We start from the raw sequence: 20,974 nt of genomic DNA on the forward strand, positions 1-20,974 counted from the left end.
TTACTAAGAGTTGATGCATGTTTGACTGGTTAAACATGGGTGTACAAACTTACATTTTGCCCTTTTTCTAACGAGATAGCTCTTATAAACCAGTTATTGATAAAGCTATCTTTACTTCCAATGTGATGGATAACATTACTTGGACGTTTAGTTTTCTTAAAGTGCTGCATCATTTAAACAATGCTCTTAAGGATCTTAAAGTTGTGGATGCAGAATTCAGATCTGCTCATCTGTGCTGGAAATGCCTTTTTAAAATTACGTTTGACTGTCTAACTTATAGTGACTCGATTGTGACAAAGAAATTACAGAAAAATCTGAGTATTCAGTGGAGTTGCAGTTTGGTAGGAGGAAACTTTTAAGTAAACAACATGCAATAATGCTGTTATGCCATATGGTGGCAGTGTTGTACTGACAGTTTCAAGAAGGATTTATGTAAAGCTACTTGATTTGAATAAGCACCAACAACATGTGAGTGTGTTTTATATTGAAATATATTCAACTCAGCGACGAGCTACAATTGTAGTGTTGGAGTTTTCAATGGAGAGAATTATCACAGTGAAATGATGGGTTTGCTGCAGAAGAGCGTGACGGTATTGTTTTGTCAGAGGCAGCAGTATGGGATCTGTATTTACACACGTTTTTACTATTGCAGTCTTGAAAAGAACTGAAGGCTGCTGCGAGTTGGCTTTTGTAGAAATCTTTAATGCAGAATAGAGAACATTATTTACTTTATGTACATGCAACACAATAAGAATACATTGTATAAATAATCCCATGTGGATAGTACACCCATTTGTAAGCTGTTGGAGCCACAATATACTGCATAACAAGCATTAAACAATGTGTAGTGGGCAAATGAGGGCATTCCATTACAAAAAAGGCATCTTATATCGCCTTTTATGTAACACATCAAGTGCATGACAAAAACATCTAAAATGTAAATGAATGTGCTTAAAAATATCCTTTAAGTATTTTATAAAATATGTAATGATTATTTTATGCTTACAGTGAATTTATGGGGTCTTCATGCACACACAACCATCCTGAAGCTGAGCTAAGTGCTGTGTTTGACACAGTGGCATGAGCTGTCAGTGGTGGGTGGCTGATCACAGGACAGACAGGCTGACTGTTGTTGTTTATGTTGGATATGATGCCAAAATGATTAATTACTCAAACTCCGTTAGAGAGAAAGAAACAAAATTGTCATGCAAAGGGATTTTAGCAACTGAATATGTGCAATGGTTTGAGGGGAGGCGCATCCAAGCAGACAAAATGGGCTAGGGAGGGGACAAAATACATTATTCACAACATCCACGATAGGCAGATTCAGCTTTGGTCCTTGTTATTCCACTGCATGTGTAGAAAACTACAGCCTACGATGAAAATTTCTCTTTATACATATAAAAATATGACACCCAGGCCAGGAGAGTAAACAGCAAATAAATATCAACCTCAGTACTGCTCACCTGTAAACAGCATGCCATATGAAATGCAGTTGACAACTCTGACAGCAATGCACACCATTTCAAAAGCAGCGTATGCTTTGTAAGTGAACAAATACCAGACGTAACAACATCTAAACTCCCACTGTCATATTTGAAAACATGTTCACCAGTAAACATTTAGTTATTTGATGCTGGATAGTTTTACCACATGCAATGGCTTTGTAAAAGAAAAAAAAAGTACATAGAGCTCTGTAAATGTATTCCTACCCTTTGCGCATTTTTACATTTTGTCATATTACAACCATGAACTTTGTTATGTTTTATCAGGATTTTGCTTGACAGTTCAACACAGTGTAGTACATATTTGTGAAGCGGAAGGAAAATGAATGGTTTTAAATACTGACAAGCCACTAACTATGGGCCTGATCTTCAAAGATCCCAAATAGCGGGTTGCACGTACAATAAGTGGGCGTGTTGCGTGCAATTTTCAAAGATGGATAACAGGTGCAAAACAAGTCCAGACCGCCCTATTTAAATGAAAATATTGCGTGTGCTACTGGCCGGAACAAGAGGAAAAGCTAACAGATCCTCTGCTGTGTTGCTAGAAATATGCAGGGATTGTTACGCTGCATCATTATAAATGATTTTTTCCTCCCATTCCGTTCGGCTCTTACTTTTCTGGACTGTTACAGTTAATTAAATTTTGTTGTTCAACTCACTGCAGGTTTGTTCTCTGCTCTGATGAGATTATTTCTCTTATCTTGCTTGACATAACTCACAACAAATAGGCCAATCAATATTAACAATATAAAAGATAAATATGTCTGTTAATTCCTTTGTCTCCCTGGATCTTTTCATTCTTTTCGGAGACTCACCGGGTTAAGTTGTTTTTTTGAAAGCATATGTTTGAAGAGTTCGTAGTTTATCATAAACAGTCACAATATTTAAGCCTGAACGTAATATTAGCAACATAAAAATAGATTTTTGTAGGAGTTGGCAATCTGTATGTTGCAGCTTTGCTAATTTTAAACATAGCGTTTCTTAACTGTCCTGCAAACAAGTTAACTCAAACATTTATGTACGTAAAAATAAATGATTTTCCAATGATTTTACTGAATTCGTTTTGTTTGTTTTGCCAATATTTTAACAATATACAATGTGTTTGATTGTTTAAATTGTTTTTTGGTGACACAAAATAATATTTATCTGCATAAACAAAACCCTCCTCTGGCATATGTTCACATTTAAACAACGTAATCAAACGGATCCAGCTCTGATTACCCTCCAATGATATAACGTTACTGTCCGTAGTGACATGGTTAAAGCATACACTGTCTTTATCACCACATGCAAAAGCTGCCTTAAAATGGTGATTTTAGCATCCAGTTTGTAAATGAAGGATTTAATCTGCCTTATAATGTCTTTATAATTATATTATCAACATCAGAGCACAGTGGGTCTCTTGCATGATGTGCGATTACAGGCTGTGCGCGCTTGATCATTTATGTGCACATTCTGCCATGATCAGGTTTGTTCAGCAGATGATCACTAACAGCGATGTTACACTGTAATGATGTTGAATGAAGTGTTTTACCAAAGGAGTAATATCATGGCTTCTGTTTGTGATTGGCTCCAAATCAGTGCTCCGATAATCCTACATAAAATCCTCTATTATCATCTATTTTTTATATTTTTATTCTTGACAACCCAAATCTGTTGGCACACGTACAGAAGATTCTCTCTCCCCGTCATCTGTCATTCTATCTATGCCGCCTTCTGGCCAGAGTGACAGCAGACATTTTTGCGTCCCAGTTAGCACCTGCAAAATTTGCACCCGCAAACCGTTTCGGGCTTTGAAAATCGCATTGCGAGTGGTAAGGGATGATATTTGCGTATCCTCCTCCCAAGAATTTTGCATTTGGATCATTATCATATGTTTTGCATATTCATGAAGGCAGACACGCAAAAAAGTTTGCACCCACAGTTCCTCTGATTTTGCACACACAATCCAATTACCACCTCGTTTGTAGATCAACTTTGCTGATGCAAAGAGGTTTGCGTGCGGTTTTGTGCTCGCAAATCTTTTGAAGATCAGGCCCTATATGTACTGTTCTTTTGCCCATACTTTGTACTACAGGTTCATAGCTTATATGTATGGCTGAGTTTAAAGCCACTACAGGAGCTACTGCCGCCACTAACTCTTTACTGTAACATAGAAAGCATTTCTGAACCAGGGCTTCTGTGTGTCTGCTCTGTCTTCTCAAACCCCCAATAAGAACCAGGTTCTGCTATAGGTTTCTTCCTTTTAAAGAGGAGTTTTCCTTTCCACTGTACCCACGTGCTTGCTCAGTATGAGGGATTGCTGCAAGGTCAGATACGTAGGTTTTCCTAAATAGAAAACGTTTACTAATTGGAATAGTTAACTTAATTTGACAGCAGAGTTTTATAACTAGGATCGAACGGTATAAAGTAATCGACTTTGAGTCTGTCCATATGATTGAACTGATTTGGATGTATATTTCTGAATATAAACTGGATCTGTTTGTCTTGTGTAAAGTGCCTTGAGTCAAATTTTGTTGTATAAATTAACTGAATTGAATGAAAGAAAAACTCTGAAGCCTTCACAGAACAGCTGTATTTAAACTACACAGAGATTAAATTACACACATGCCAACTCTAGCCTAGAGCCTCCAGAATAAGTTGACTTCTGAAGGCAAATGGTGGCACAGGGCTTAATACAAATGCACCAGTTTGTGGTTGTAATGTGAAAAAATGTGAAAGGTTTTAGGAAAATGACTACTTTTGCAAGGCACTCTAAATGGAGAACCTTTATTAAACATAGTTTTCCTCATTTAGCTGTGCTGCAAACCTTTGTTTTTCCCACGATTGGTTGATCCAACAGACAGTTTTCATACCATTAATTATGCATTTGGCCCAAAGAAAAGGAATTGTAGCTGTGTCTGCTGCTTTACTTCTGTGTCGCAGAGCCTCTGAGCCCATATTTTCTATTCTCCTGAAGTTTTTTCTTTTTGTTCCACGCCTGTGTTTCCAGCATGAGGGAAGCTCAGGCTGGGAACACGCTGGGTTTTACAGATGGATGATTGTCTGCTTGGCTTGCTAGTGTAGGCATGAATCTTTTACAAATCTTTAAGATGTGTTAAAGGTAATAAAACATACAAACTCTAACAGATGTGGAAGCAGGTGGGTAGATAAAACAAATGTAATTTTAAAGTGACAAGGTTGCATTCAGAGCTGTTTAAATAGGTCTGTCTGGACAGCAGAAAAAAAGGGCTTACAAAACCCTTTTTACTAAGATGACATGAAGAAAAAACCTTTTACCAAATTCACTGGTATATTTTCAGCTTCTCTTTGTTCTCTGAGCTCTTAGTCAGGGAGTACAAAAAGATGAAATCATTCCAGCAGTCATCATGCCCTCTCGCCTGAATCTTTATCTGGAAAGTCCCAGGGGCAAACATCAACCATTTTTGTGCTGCTTAGAACTGCAGATTTGTAACTACTGCGCAAAGATTTCTCTTTCTTTTTTTCAGGGGATTTTTTAGTCTGAGCGAGGTGTGTTTGGAAGGACTCTGTGTCACGGGAGAAAACCTCTGCGTCTCTGGTCGAGCTTCTCCGCCGCTCTGATACCGGCACCCCACCTTCTGATGACTGGCTGACCCGTCTCCTTTCTGATGGTGGCTTGCTGGACGAGCCCCGCCTCTCCCTGCTTTTCTCCCTTGCTTGATCCTTCTCAGATTTGTGGTTGGATGAGGAGGAGCTCTTTCGTTTCTTGTGTGTAGTGGGACTGCTGCAGGTCTTCTCCTGCTTGGGAGAAAGTGGGCCTCCGTAATCCCACGGGCAGATTTCCACCATCAGAGTTGGGGGCTGTAAGAGGCTCCCTGTGGACTTGGAGTGGTCCGAGTGGAGCCCTTTAGGTTTCCCATCAGTTGGTGTGACACTTTTCTTCCTCCTGATCATGTCAGTGGAGATGGAGTAAGAATCTCCTCCCACCACAGGTTGCTCATCGAACTCCCAGGGGCATACGTCCAGCTTGAGAGGGAGAGGTGATTTGGGTGGCCGAAATTTCCTCACCTCCCTTCCTTCCTCCCTTTCTCCTCCTTTTTCCTTGGAGCGCCGTTTGTTGGATGGAGACTGCCCATGTTTCTGCCTCTGCTGAGACCGACTAACTTTTGCGGTTCCTGAACTGCTGCTGCCTCTCCGGCCTGCGGCGGGTTCTACAGGAGCAATAGACACATGCTTCTGGGTCTTTGCCTCAGAAGGTGTCTGAGCTTCATCCAGCTCCCAGGGACAAGCCTCAGATACGTCATACAGGCTCCTTCCTGTCTCAGAGCAAATGGATGGCTGGCTGCCACTCACCTGAAAAACAAAAAGGCAATCAAAGATGGGAAAACAATACGATAAAGCTGGTTTTTTGTTTCTTCAAATTCCAAGCTCAGAGCTAGTCCAAGGCCATACGACGTCCTAAAAAAAATTATTTGGGGATCTTCCATCAAGGGACTCAAAAAAAATATTACGTTTATTTTGTCCATATTTAAAAGTTTATGCATTATAATATATATACTGTAATCATAATTCTCTCCAATTATATGCATTATATGATCAACGGACTTTGACTGTACTGTATTGAAAGTAGGATTCAATTGCATTGACCATATGATAACATTGTAAATAACTAAACAATAAATGCGTGTGATCTAAATAAAATTTGGACCATTCTTTACATTATAAATAGATTCCGTAGAACCACATATGAAGTGGACTGGTTTGAAGTGCCTTGAGATGACATTTGTTGTAATTTGGGCCAGTATAAATAAACTGAATAGAAGAGAATTTAACTGACTGAAAATAACACAGGGATGCAACGGGCTTTTGATCGAAGTGAGCCCTGACTGACGACTGTATGGTCAAAAACTCAAAACTCAGATCTTTTTCCTAATAAAATGCTACCAGTTTGCACTGCGAACAACAGTCATCAGTGTGAAGGCTATTATGAAGTTATCTATTTTCAGTATCATTGAGTACTTTAATACTGGGGTAAAAGTGAAGCGAAAACAGAGTTGCAATAAGCTATTTGAAATTTAATTATATTTTCCATGATGTGTTGAGACATGTGTACAGTTAATTCAGGCTGCGAAGTGAGCGCAAGACTTTCAGCAGATAACAAGAAGGTTTGATGTATTACATCCCTATTATATTATTATTATTATATGCTTAAGCTTTAAACCTGTGTCTTTGAAACATGATGGATTTAAAAATGTGTGTAATTGGTAAATGGACTGAAATTATGTAGCGCTTTTCTACTCATACTGACCACTCAAAGCCTTTTACACTATAGCCACATTCACCTAATCGCAAACAGATTTATACACTGATGCTCTGATCGGTACCTTGGGATTAAATGCCTTGCCCAGCGGCACATTGACATGTGGCAGGAGGAAGCTGGAGTCAAACCCACAACTTTTGTTTCACAGGACAACTACTCTACCCACTGAGCTACAGTTACCCCACGTAAGAGTGTGGGAAATCTCAGCTTTAATGCAAGGGTCAAGAATTTACGGAATACACACGATGACAGCTGTTTTAGGAATGCTAGGCGTGCTAACTGCGCTGATTGCTAATATAAGATCAATAAATATCCATTATAAAAATATAGAATACATTTCCATTATAAAAATATTTTGAATTTTACTGTGATAACTTATATTGTAGTTCTTAAAATGCTGTCCAAAATCGGTATGCGCAGGTCAAAGCTTTAGAAAAACCAGAGATCAGAAATTAGGCACTAAGTTCTGATCAGAAAATATTACTAATCTAACATAAATACTATTATAGTTGCAAGTGTAAAGACAATATCAGTCACCAAATGTATTAGAAGAATTTATATTAAAACCAAATGTTTGTTGCTTTTCAGGGAAAACAAAACTTCTTTTTTTTTATGTTGACATAGTTCTGAGAAATCTGTCCTGACCTTTTAAGGTGAACTATAAAAACCACTAGTGTACTTCTAAAAGATTAACCTATTTAATAGTAAAGTGTTTTACTTCGGGCAAACCCTTCACAGTCAGACTTCGCTGATTCACATGTGACATTTTAAATATCGAGGATTACAAGCTTTGTTTGGAACAATTATCTCTGATGTATCAGTTGTAACATTTGTAAGCTTGTATGATAATTATTATGCTTCCCCTATTGATTTGGGATCCCTATGCATCAGTTTAGTTTGCTAGTGCCTTGAATCCGCACAGACAATCTCTTAATTGAGATAAATTGATTCAATGATTAATTCAGAAAATATAAAAAAAAAAATAATAAAGAAGGTAGAATGTTCCATTGAATTTTATAATGCTCCCTGCAGTTGTTACATATGTGATATTATGCAGCTGTTCAGTTTTGCCCTGCGCTCAGGAGATTTTTACCTCCGCCACAGAGTTCTGGTGTACCAGTAAAAATGTTTTCTGTCTCTCTGCAGGATTCAGCAAAGTCTACTGGGCAGTTTTTCAATAAAGTTGGTGAGGAGGGGTGATTTGCATAAAGCACAACCAATCTGTAATGCACTTGGAACAGTGTTGCAACCAGTGGGTCCATATTAGAACTATTTAAAGTCATCTTAAATGAGCTAATGCCCGGTTCTGATTTACAGCTTTTTTGCGAGAAACAGCATTAATAAATGAAGAACAAGTTTCAGAACAGCTTTCATAAAGATTCAGAGGCTTTCTTCAACCAAACACAGTGGCACAGACAGATAGAAAGGTGGTATCCCAGAAAAGCTTTGATCAGGTAAATTTTAGTGAAGACATGGATTTTAGGGTAAGCAAAAATAATTTTATATATTTGAGGACATATGAAATTATAGTCTGTATAAATTAATACATTTTTTTCAAACTGAACACAAGCCTGCCTCTTGCCCAGTTAATGCTGTGATGGGCATCAGTCTCCCAATGACACTGAACAAAATGTATCCAGTATAGAATATTAATTGATTAATTAGGTAGATACGGAGCTGCAAACTCCTTTAAATTCCCGAAACCTTCCCACCTTTTGTCATGTTACAACTACAATAGATATACATAGATTTTTATGGGATATTACAACAAAAAGTGTGAAGTGGGAGGACAATGATTTGTGGTTTTCAACATTTTTAACAAAAAAACAAAATCTGAAAACTGTGGTATGGATTTGCCCTCAGTTCCCTTTACTGTGATACCTCTTAAAAACATCCTGGGCGACATCATCTGATAATAGTAAATAGAGACCAGCTGCGTGTGATTTAATTTCAACATTAGTAAACAAACAGCAGATGAGGGAAGATGAGGGACCACAACAGACAGGTCAGGAAGGAAGTTTTATGAAAACGTTTAGGAAAACTAACATTGGTGGTACTGTGGGGATGCCTTTTTTCAGCAGGGACACAAAAGGTGGTCACAATTGAAGGGAAGATAGATGGAGCTAAATACATGTCAATCCCAGAAGACAACCTGCAAGAGGCTACGAAACATTAGAACCTGGGGCGAAGGTTCCAGCAGGACAACAACACTAAACATAGTCAAGCCAAAATAGAATGGTTGAGATCAAGGCCTAGTCACTTTTGGAACGGCCTTGCCCAACTTTAAACCTAAATCCAAGAAAATGGAAATTCACAGACGCCATCCAGTTTTTATTTTGGAAAAGAAGACTGGGCAAACGTTAGTCTTAAGATGTGCAAATCTGGTAGAGACATACTCCAATGGATTTGCAGCTGTAACTGCAACCGAAGAATGTTGTACAAAGATTTGACTATGGACAGTTGAATCCAAATGTATGCCACACTTTTCATGATTTTATCTGTAAAAAGTGTTGCTGTGTATAATTTTCCTTCCACTTCAACACTTTGTGCTGGTCTATCTCATAAAAATTCCATTAAAATCCATTGATATTTGTGGTTGTAACGTGACAAAATGTAGAATAGTTCAAGATAAATGAATATGAATCAGTTACCTGTTTATATGCACAGTTACCTGTTGTTTCATTATTCCCATCTTCATGGGAGTCTTGGAGTACTCCACTGATTGGCTAATGATCATTTTTGGGAAATGTTCAGGCGTCTCATCCACCTCTGATAGAGTTCTCTCTTCCAGTCCCTTCTGACCCTTCTTACTGGCATCTTCCACACTTTGAGTCTTGTTGGAAAGTCCCGGCATCTTTTCCTTAGCACTTGTAATCACGCTCAGAGACTTCTGCATAATAGAAGTCCGCAGGTGGATGGGTTTTTTCTCGTGAGTGAGGTTGTGAGCGCTGGCCGACTTCCAGAAGAGCGGAACAGACTCGGTGGATTCGGCCGGCTCCAGCCTCGGCAAAGTCCCGACGGGTTCCAGCTGCTTCTTGGTTGCTCTGCGACCAATGAGGGAACCTAGGAGAGATCCCTCTCCTCCGCTTCCCACAGGAGTAATTTTGTCTCCTGGAACCGAGCCAGTTTGGCTCACAGTTTCTGCATCCTGCTCACAAACATGGTCAAAGCTGAGTGACTTTGTCAGTCCTGTCACCTTGTTCTTCAGGGAGTCATCTCGAGGTTTTCCTGAGGAAAGATTTTTTAACAGAGTAACAAACAGAAAAGGGCACATTTTCAAAATCCAAAATAAGTAGGTTTTACTTTTTAAAACTATCTTTCTATTATTCAACCAAATTTTCAAGGTGTTACTGTATAGTCCTCTGTGATGTTTCCTTTGTTACAAACTAAAACACATTAAAAGGAATTATGTGTATTATTTTCGCAAAGCAGAAACATGAGTTATAAATATGAGACGTTCAGACATATATGTTGTCACTCAGGGTTTATCGGTCTGCAGTTTCATTGGTTAATGACTCAGTGGTTGAAAAATGTAATAATTAAGCTTCTGTTTGGTGTTAAGGATCAATACAAGCTAACTTGCAATGTGTGTGTTAAACAAATTTTTTAACCAAATGATTAAGATACTGAAAATATCACTCAGCCAGCCAAAAATGAGTTCCTTAGACAGTATGCTACTAAAGTTATTTGTCTAATTCACCAAGCCAAGAACAAATTGCACCTCAAATTGTGATGCTGATCCAATAGCATTTCCCTATGATGTGAAGGCCCACATTCAGATGACGCATTTTTCATGCATCTACATAAAAAAATAATTTCTACAAAAAGATAACAGAAATGTTACAGAATATATTTTTGATATTCTCCTTAAGCAGACTTGTTCTGTAATTCATAAAAAAATTGTGATCAACAGTATAAAAAATTTCTTTTTTAATATTCAGAATACAGGTCCAGTCAGCTTTTTTGTGTGTTTGGGATCACGTTCCTGTTGGAACAATTGTAAACAGCTTTCAACCAGCTAAGTGTTGATGAGATTAAGTTGAAGGATCTGAAAGCAGTCCTACTATATATGATCTACTTGTGCAATGCAGGGGTTGGGCAGTGCACTGGTGTTCCAGTGATACTGTGATAGCCTTGTGCCTTGGTGGTTCTTTCTGAACCTGAACAATTTCCTATCATCTGAGGGTGACAGATCATGGTTGGAACTTGGACACAATAACCAGTGATCCCAAAACGCACATAATTCACATCAGAACTAGCTCAGTAATGGATAAAACAGGCTGACATTAAGCCTTCCAAAAGGGCTTCCCAGACCCTATTAAAATGAGCAACGTTTTTAAAAGTAGCTTCTCTGACAGGAAACTAACTTATTTAATGAACTTCACCAATTCTGCCAAGAAGACTGGCCGATTATCTGCCAGAATTTCTATCAGAAACCTCTCAGTGGCATGTGGTTCAGGTACAACTTGGTAAGGTGTATATAAATATATATATATATATATATATTTTTTTTATGAGGCTGCATATATAATGTTGAGAGAAAATCCACATATAATGTCACTAAGAACAAGACATTGATATGACAGTCATGTTGAAAATGAATATATGTAAATGTCCTTACAGTACTGTATAAACCTAATGAATGTAGAACTTTTCAGCAGATGATGCATCATATCCAAAGGATAATAAACATAACTCAAATAAATTAAAGAACATTTAACGTGTTTGCATCTTCTTCCCCGGTAACATGTTAAATATTAACATAAAATTAAGTTTAAAAACACAAATTACACCTTTTCACCAGGTTCATCTCTTCCATTCTGTTGCTAGGCTACTCCCCTGAGCAGAACACATTAAATGTAGCTGATGACTTACCTTGATAGCTCGCCTCTAGCTGGTTTCTCCTCATTGTGCCACGGTTGCTGCCATGCTCACTGCCTTCATCTCGGCTGTACTGGCGATGTAGGTGCATGGTCTCTGGGATCTCCGTTATCCTTTTTATTAGAGTACGACCCAGCCCTTTCTTTGAGTTGCGCTTCTTTTGAAGGTGAGGGTTGTTGGCGAGCATCTTCTTCCTTTTGTGGACCTCCAGCTGGGCATACAGCTTCTTCAGCTCTTCCTATATGAGAACTGTGTTAATGCGGACTTATATTTATGCACCTGCTAGGTTAGATAATGTGCTGTGAAGAAGAACTAGCATCCTTCAAGATTCCTTTTGATTTTTTTGTTTTGTCACACTTAATCAATAATCAAACAGAAGTTGATAACCTGAGTAAATACAAAATCCAGTTTTCAAATAATGATTTTATTTAATCATGGTAATTTCTGGTGGTGCCACTCTTGGTGGCAATGACTACCATCACGCGTCAGTGATAACTAACAATCAGTCTCTTCTATCACTATCTATGCCACTCTTCTTTGCAGAATTGTTTTTATTCGGCCACATTGAAAGGGTTTGTGGCAGATGGGTACTGATTTTGGAAAGGGTGACATATCAAAAGGTGCTCAAGAGCTCATATATGTATACACACATACATACCCTACATATATGAGCTCTTGAGCCCATATGTATATATACAGAAAGTTTTTAGATACTGCATTGATAACTAAAGAACAAAACGTTTAATTCAAATCACAAACCTTGTCAGTATTTATTTTCAAGAACTTTTCTTTATTTTTCAGTGACATATATTGCAAAAAATGTTCTGTGCAGAAACAGTTTACACTTTTCAAATGTGAACATTTAACATCCAACTGACCAACATAACATTTTCTATTGCATGCTACACTGTCTGCCTCTAAAAAAAAGTAAATACTCTCATCAAAAGCTGGCAGCTGAAGACTTTGACACAAGATAAAAAGAATAAAAAACTTTACATTCAAATCAATACAGTCTTACTTAAAACTCCAATATTGTTCATATTGATTTTTATAGGCTTTAGTACTGAGAAGCTACGTTCACATGTAGCACTGCTTTCAGGCAAGGCTAGAGCGATTCGACACAAACAAATAAGCTGATGAAACACCTTTTGTATGGCTCTAGAAATGAGGTAAACTCCAAAACACTGGAGAGGTCATTCCCACACTGTGCTCTCCTTTGAACAATATTCCTTGCTTGATACAGCTCATGCTTAAGGTCTTCCATGTCACATTCAAACAGACAACTCAAATCTAAAACCAGTTCCTCTGACAAAAAGCTCTTACGTTTGGTGTTTAGTGCTTGTATACTCCTCATAGTATCACAGTTTGTCTTGTTGAAGTGCCTCTCTGTCTCTGCATGCACATGGTCTAGAATGGGACATAATACTTCTCTCCTAAACTTGTCCTTGCCCTTCCACCTATGCTGACTAATAGGACACTACAAAATAACCTTAAACCTAAGGTTCTCTCTATTCAACCTCCGTTCAACTCTCTTAACCACAACATGACACTGTTTTGCTGTATCCACTGTTTCTTGCCATAGTTCATCAAAACAGGTGTTGCTTCTTTACTGGTCCTAGTTGTCTCGGAGTGCATGGATTAGGTCTACAGCTCTTGCTAAATCAAGAGATGGAGATTAAAGTACTTTACAGAGCAACTTCAATTACCCAGGAATTGTTTTGAATGTGGCTAAATTGCCAGTAAAATTTAGGTCAATTTGTGCCAACAGACCCTGTGCCACTGATCAGTCACTGCTGTCCTTGCCATTGATCTCATGAAGTACTCCTAATATAGCTGGAAGTCTATCCATGACATTTTCACATGCATTGTAACAGCATGTCCACCTGGTATCACTGAGTCTCTGAAGCTCTCTGGGAGCCTTGAATGTCGTTTTGAACCATGAGACATTTCTGGTGAACATATGAAGCAGACATATACACATACAATTTCTGAAGCAATGAAAAAAGCAATCAGTTTCTGGGACTGCTTTCACTGATTCAACAGTAACAAGATTAAGGCAATGAGCATTGCAATGCACATAAAATGCATATTTTGCCACTGTCTTAATTCTGGCTGCAACCCCACTAGACTTTCCTTATGCCCCATTTTATTCTAGGCCTACAAGATTGGATCAATATTCAAGGCCATACTTTTCCAAACACTGAAATATTTTTTGGGTAAGCCCTACCACATCTAGCTGGCTTGCTCTTTGGAACTCTAAAAAGCTTTCTTGAACACTCCCATTGTATTAGTACCTAAGTACTATTGACAGTTGATCTGTTTTTTTAGGTCTTTTGTTTCATCCGCAATCAGAGAAACACTGGCTCTCCTTCACTTCTCAGATGTATTCACGTACCGTTTCTGACAAACATTCCATGACTTCATTCTGAATAATGTTCCTGGTGTATTTTGCATTTCCTGTTGCTTTCTTTTTTTTTTTTTGCAATCAGTGGATTATGCTTTGAAATCAGTTCCATTATCTCTGAAAAGTTCCCATTATTCTGTGACGTGTCTGTCTGTCTGAAGGTGTCACCTTTGAGGAAGATTTTGTACAGTCATAAGGAGCAGCACTTCAGGAACAGTTTTAATGTAGATGCAATTCTCGTCAACCTTTTTTTCTTTTTCACAAGCCTTGTCCAAAGCATCACACACAAATGAATCTGTAAGAATTTCCTTTTATGTTCACTCCTAGCACACATGTAATTTACATGAGCTTTACATTTCTCATGGCTCTAAAAATCCCCATCTTTATACATTGCCTTTTTACCAGTTTGAGTACCCTTCATGTGATGTGAAATGAGTTTCAGAAGCCTTTGGAAGGGAAAAATGTCTACATGCAAAACAAAAGGCAGAGTCCCGATTCTGTGAATATTCAAGCCATTTGTGCTGTGAATACCATGTCTTGTTTAAAGGCCTTCTTCTTGCCACCCAGCACTGTTCAGGGAAATACCTTCAAGTGTGGCTGTCTAGGTCCATCTGCTGGATGTTGAAATATATCTAGGGAAGGACAGATTCAATCAATGAAAATTATTTTGAATCTTAAAACAACAACTGCACAAGTGGCCACAACAATAATATAGAATGTTTTCTGCACAATATTAACAATTCTAGATAATTTCATCTTCCCAGGCTTTCAATATTAATCTTAAAAGTAGGATTGGAGTTACGTAAAAACCATGTGGATGGCTCTGTGTAGTATATGATGTTAAAGGAGAAGATGTTGTCCTACATGGTACCACATTCTTCTGATTTGGGTGCTCATGAACAGGTGAAGAATAGCCTGAGATGATTTAAGAATATTAAATTTGATTAAAACAAACAAAATTTATTTTCTTATTAATTTTCTGCTTTACAATTATGTACAACAGTACATACCTTTGCGTGGTGAGTATGGAAGTGACTGGTCTTCATATTCTTCCACAGTGGCATCCTCCCGTACAGGTCCTGATAAGAATAATAAAGATGTCTTACTGGAGGTATATGGCCAGTATCATCTTTTATTTCTGTTTAAATTAACTGAAACTGAAAAAATATCTACATTCATGAATACTAGTATTGCTTCCCCATGGTTATACATTATTATAGCTTGACCCCATATTTATGTACAGCATAAACATCCCTCCCTTGTGTTTTCCTTGCTCATTCTCACATACTTTGATTTGCAGAACTCACTGTGGACAATAGTGACTGCTACTCAGTCCACCTCTCCCTGACAATGTCCCCTGCTTCTGGTTGTACTTTACTCTTCTCAACTGCATTTCTCAATATTTTCTGATCTTTCCATTCTTGCTGTTCTCTTTACCTATGCTTACTGGCTGGCTCTGATGAAGAAAGCTAATTTTCTGTCACAAACAACTTCTTAGATATACAACCTTGGCTATTGCTCAGGGATGTCAATGTCTGGTCCTCAAGGGCCCTTCTTCTGCAGGTTTAAATGTCCCCGTTTCGACATACCTGATTCAAATCAAATTGATCCCCTAACATTTGGGAAAGCGGGGAAATATCTAAAACCGGGAAGACCAGAGATGAACATCCCTGCATCGTCTATGACCATGGCACAGCCATGTCTTAATGATACTTTAATACTTTCTGTGATGCTTCTGATATTTTTTGTAAAGCAGTGTGGTTGTCTTGTACATTATGTGTGCCATATAAATACATTTGCTTTGACTATGGTCACTGCCCAAGCTGGATAAATGCAATGACAGGAAGACAGCCAACATGACAAGCAGGTACATCTACAGTGACACAGAATCCACATGGACCAAATGTTCTGCAGCTTCATACAGCAGCTTACAACATGGATTTTATATTGCTACTACTGTCTGTTACTTATAGTTTTGTGATATTTTATTAATTTCACCAATGTTTACTTTACTGAAAAAACTTACCAGGATATTTGTAGTCCTCTCGTTTTGTATCTTGTTATACCTCGTCCTCTGATATAAAAGTCATTTGAGCTGTGCTTGATGTTTTCCTCCTTCTGTAGGGTGGGCAGAGAACATGCTCGTAGTGCAGCGACAGTAGGTGCTGCATTCATTTACACTCGGATTTCTGAGCATCAATTTGAAGATGCCATTTTACATTTCATTTTATATCAGATTTAATTGTCCCAGCTTAGGGGGGGGCGCATGGGGTTACACGTCTGATTGGTGGGGTGGCACGTGCCCCCCTGGGTCACCCCGCTGGTTACGCCCCTGTGTTTGTTGCCTAAAATTCTGTGTTAGTTTTACACCAGATGTTAAAGGTCACACAAATTCAAAAACGTCTTGTCTCATTGCAGAGTATTTTTGTGAAAGCCTTTAGAATCATCGAGGTGTTTGGGATCTGTGAGATGGACTTTTGGCCTTGGAACCCTCTTGTAGAAGCAAAACTATATTTGTCCAGTTTCTTTCTTACTGTTGAATCATGAAATCTGACCTTTACTGAGGCAAGCAAGGTCTGCTGTGCTTTAGATGTTGTTCTGAGTTTCTTGTGACCTCTAGGATGAGTCATCAATTGATTGTTGATTATTTATTCATTCCCTGGCAGAACCCAGGCCAGGGAATGAATATTGAAACCAAAGAAATGTGGTTGAATATAGTATGTTGGTTGGTTTGAACAGTTATTTTGCCTTAATAACTCAAATTATCATTTAAAAACTGTGTTATCTGTTTACTCAGGTTATCTTTGTCTGAAATAAAGTCAATTTAATGATATGACACATTTAAGTGTGAAAAATATGGGAATATCTAAAGGGGCAAATATCTTTTCATGGCACTTTACAAGTGAATACTATTATGTTGCCATAATTGCTCTTTTGAATAAAATAAACCAAATTCTTTAAGACAAGCTTCTAAATTACATCTTCTGTAACAAAATGTAATAGCAGAAAGGAAATTTAAATGTTTTGACTGAGCCATTGGAAATCAGACCCAACTTATACTCATGATTTTAAAAGCTGCATCACCCGTATATCCTCTGGGTCCAAGCTATGCTCGCTCCAAGCAGACGTGATGCTACTGTTGAGGTATGACCCAGATCTTCCCATGTCCAGCTCCTCTTCGTAGGCCTCAGTGGCAATATCGTCTCGGGCCTGAGTACCTTTTGTCAGGAACTAAGCCAAATTGAGACAAAGGGTTAAGACTGAGACCACTGAGTCCACAGTAGAAAAACAGTGTACAGCCCAAAAATTCCTATTAGTTTACGGTAATGTGCAGACTGAAACAGATGTACATTTTGCTTACAGGGTCTTTTATTAGGTAAGTCATTGAATTGCTTGTGAGAGACAAAAAGAGAATCATCACATGGCAACAACTCAATGAATTTAGGCATCAGCATGGTAAAGATCACTTACTGAAGATCAAACCATGTGTCAGAAAGGGGAACAAAAAGGAAATTAAGTCACTTCAAAGGTGGCATGGTCGTTGGTGCCAGACATTTACATAGAATGGTCTAAAAAACAGAAAATATCCAGTGAGGAGCCCTTGTGTGGACAAAAATGCCTTTTGATGTCAGATGTCTGAGGAGACAACCACAGTATGCAGAATGCCATCTCTTCATGCACAACAGGCTGAAACCTTGAAACAGATTAACTACAGCAGCAGAAAACCACAACCTGTGCATAAGCAACAAGAAAGCATGTCTCCATCCTACCTTGTATCAATTGTACTGACTGGTGGTGTAACTATATAGGGAATATTTTCTTGGCACAGTTTGGGCCCATTGGTACCAACTGAGCATCGTTTAATCTTCATAGTCTATTTGGGCACATTTGGGATGCGATGGAGCAATAGATTCACATCAAGGATGTGCAGCCAACAATTGTAGCAACTGTGAGATGCTATCTTCTCAATGGACCAAAACCTGTGAGGAAAGTTTCCAAACCTATAACATGAATTATTACAACAAAGCGGGTATAACACACTCAAGGTGTACCTAATAATGTGACCAGTCAGTGATATTTGCTGCAGAGAGCTTTATTATTTTAAAAAGTTGACTCTATACTAAAAACGTTTTTTCACAACCTTTTTTGCTTTGAATGTCATCAAAAAGAGCCTTGTGTGTAAGGTGTTGTAATTAGGGTTTCTGTAAATTGCCCTCAGCATGTTTGTGAATAAGAGCCTGTGAATTCTGTGAATTCAACTTGAATTTTTTTGTGTTCTTTAGTAAACCACTGAAATGTGCAGATAAACAAGAAAAAACAGAGCGTGCACTGCAACAACTTTTAACGGTGACACTATAGGGTTTGTTGTTGATGTAATACAGCACCCAAATGCAGGCAGGAGGACGTAAGAATCATGATAAAAGCTTTATTTTAAGAATCTAAGCCTAACAAACAAGAATGGTGAAAGCCATAGAACAACCAAAACAAAAACAATACCTGGCAAAACATGATGCAAAAATAGAACTAGACAAACAATACCTGTTTAATAAAACTCGTCTTACTCGTCATCTTCCACTTCATCCGGGACCGGGTCGCTTTGCACGTTTTTATTGATTTTTACATCCTGGATTATGGCTGTTATTGCTAATCCTTAGCAAATTACTTTTTTCTCGCAAGAGGACATGAACAGCAGGATATGGAACATGTTCACTGATCTTTTCATTATTTATTTAATATTTTACGGATTTATTTAGGTCAAAAATTACAACTTCATTATGTATTTGATCCTATTTTAACTGCTGGAGGTGAAATCCAAACACAGAAACAACACAAGGTTTCAAGCTAAGGCAGGGTAAATATATATCTGTGAATTCAACTTTGTTTATATAGAACTATGCAAAAAACTGCTAAAAAAAGGAAAAGCAAGACATAAAATCAAACAAATGTAATAAAACAAATTAAAAAGAATATCAGTAAGATCATTTACAGTAAGATTAATTTTCCAGGAAATGGGAAAATATAAAATTAGGAAATAGATAAAAAAAAAAATGAAACAAATGAGTAATAATTTGACAATTATTTTAAAATTCACGAAGCAAACTGAAATGTTATAAACAAAATAAAAAATAATACAATCCTTAATTAATTGCAGCTGTTAATCATGAAATATAAAGCCATTAACTATTGTTGCAAAGGATGACTGTGAAAGAGGATTTATAAATAATTCCAGGGGGAGATGCTACTTTCTGATTAAAATCACTGCTCTGTAGCTTTTGTTTGGCGTAACGTATTAACATGTTGTGTTTTTTCCATGAATGCAACCAATCTGTATACAAAAAAATCTGATTTTAGTGATTCTCCTACTTATGTAAAAATATAAAGGCAAATATTTAGAACAGCACAATAAACAGATCGAACATTTCCACCTTTGTTGGAAACACATGTAGGGACAGAAGATGTCCAAATATTTAGCCTGGTTTCATGAACAGATGCTCTATGAAATTAATGTCCTCCCATTGCGTTTAATTATCACAGCGCACTCAAGTGAGTTGTGCTTCTGAGGAGCCTAATTAAGAAAGAATAAAAGAACACAGAGGGCATTTCTCACGCGGCAGGAGAAAGAAATATTTTCCATCAGCCCTAAAGACACCCCCAGGAGTACTCAGCTAAATTACAATAAGCACTTAGGCAGTTTGATTGAGTTTAAGGTAATGATAGTAAATGAGCCAGTGTTTCACAGTTTGCTAATATAAAATGGACCTGGGATGATAAACAATGTGTTCTGAATGGATATTTACAACACAGTATAACAGCATCCATGGTGAAAATTGTCTTGAATGCTATCCATCCTCCAATGTAAAGGCAAGATTTTCTCAGTCCAATAATAATAGTTTATGGGCATACTGTTACACAATATGGGAGCAGTATTTATTTTATTTTACTTCACAATGTAAACACAAACAAGGAAATCGATGTACATTGTGTGCTCATGTGCATATTGGGAAATAAGGGTATAGAGCTACTATTTTCACTTTTATGTAAAATTAATTAAACATACTTTATGTACAGTCTGTCACCTAAAGGCATAAATCCTTTTTTTTCTCTTGTTGTTTCCCCTTTAGTTATGTTTTTTTTTAATTAAACCCTATTACTCGGCAGCCAGCTAGTAGTTGTTCGAGTAAGATAAGGTTTTATAAGACTGCATGCAGTGCCACTGCACTAGTAAATCACATAACAATTTAGGGTGATACAAGCAGAACACCACATTAACTCATTTTAATGTGTGGTAAATTTACATGGAAACCAATCAAAACATTCTAACTGATTTATTTTATTCAAATACCTGAAGAAAGTTGTCATCATTGCTGTTAGCTTCAGCTTCACTATCCACAGCAGTTTTCACTGTGACTGACAGGGCATCAGAGTCAAACCTAGAAGATGGATCCTTTCCAACTCAAATACCACTTAAATTCTTCATATTTGATAGAACTCTGCCAGAAAAAGCTTGTCTGCCATAGTGTTTACTAATACTAGCTGATCAGATCAGTGAACAACCTTGTAATTTCTGAAATCCTGCAGTATAAATCTATACTCCATAACCCAACTTTGATTTTATTAGAGTACATTTGTTAGTGAAATTAAAATATGTAGCACAGTCTAAATTTGGCCTCACTGCCAGGAAAATTTAAGCACCCACATGGAACAATAGTTGACATTTTTGTTAGTGGTTATATTCCATTACCTTTGGAATGAGCAGCAGCCCCAAGGTTACAGTCACAGTCAAATGAATGTGAGCAAAGAACAACATGAGCATCCAGTCGGGGTGCAGCCCAGGAGCCACAGAGAACCTGTGGGAAAATATGAAAAGGAGAATATTTTTTCTTTTATTTCATCCTAAACCAT

General features: G+C 37.7%; 1 protein-coding gene across 1 annotated transcript in view; it reads right to left on the reverse strand.

Moving 5' to 3' along the window:
• Positions 1-681: 681 nt before the first annotated feature.
• LOC124870217 (probable G-protein coupled receptor 158) overlaps positions 682-20,974 on the reverse strand; it is a 134,122-nt gene continuing 113,829 nt past the window's right edge. The window contains exons 9-13 of the mRNA XM_047368769.1: positions 20,814-20,919; positions 17,156-17,302; positions 11,662-11,905; positions 9,458-10,014; positions 682-5,819 (exon numbers count right to left, since the gene is read on the reverse strand). Of these exons, the coding sequence (XP_047224725.1) occupies positions 4,872-5,819; positions 9,458-10,014; positions 11,662-11,905; positions 17,156-17,302; positions 20,814-20,919 (2,002 nt within the window). The 3' untranslated portion in view covers positions 682-4,871. The remainder of the gene's footprint in view (positions 5,820-9,457; positions 10,015-11,661; positions 11,906-17,155; positions 17,303-20,813; positions 20,920-20,974) is intronic.

The sequence above is a fragment of the Girardinichthys multiradiatus genome, chromosome 6 (assembly GCF_021462225.1).
Source record: "Girardinichthys multiradiatus isolate DD_20200921_A chromosome 6, DD_fGirMul_XY1, whole genome shotgun sequence".
In the NCBI taxonomy this organism is placed as follows: Eukaryota; Metazoa; Chordata; class Actinopteri; order Cyprinodontiformes; family Goodeidae; genus Girardinichthys; species Girardinichthys multiradiatus.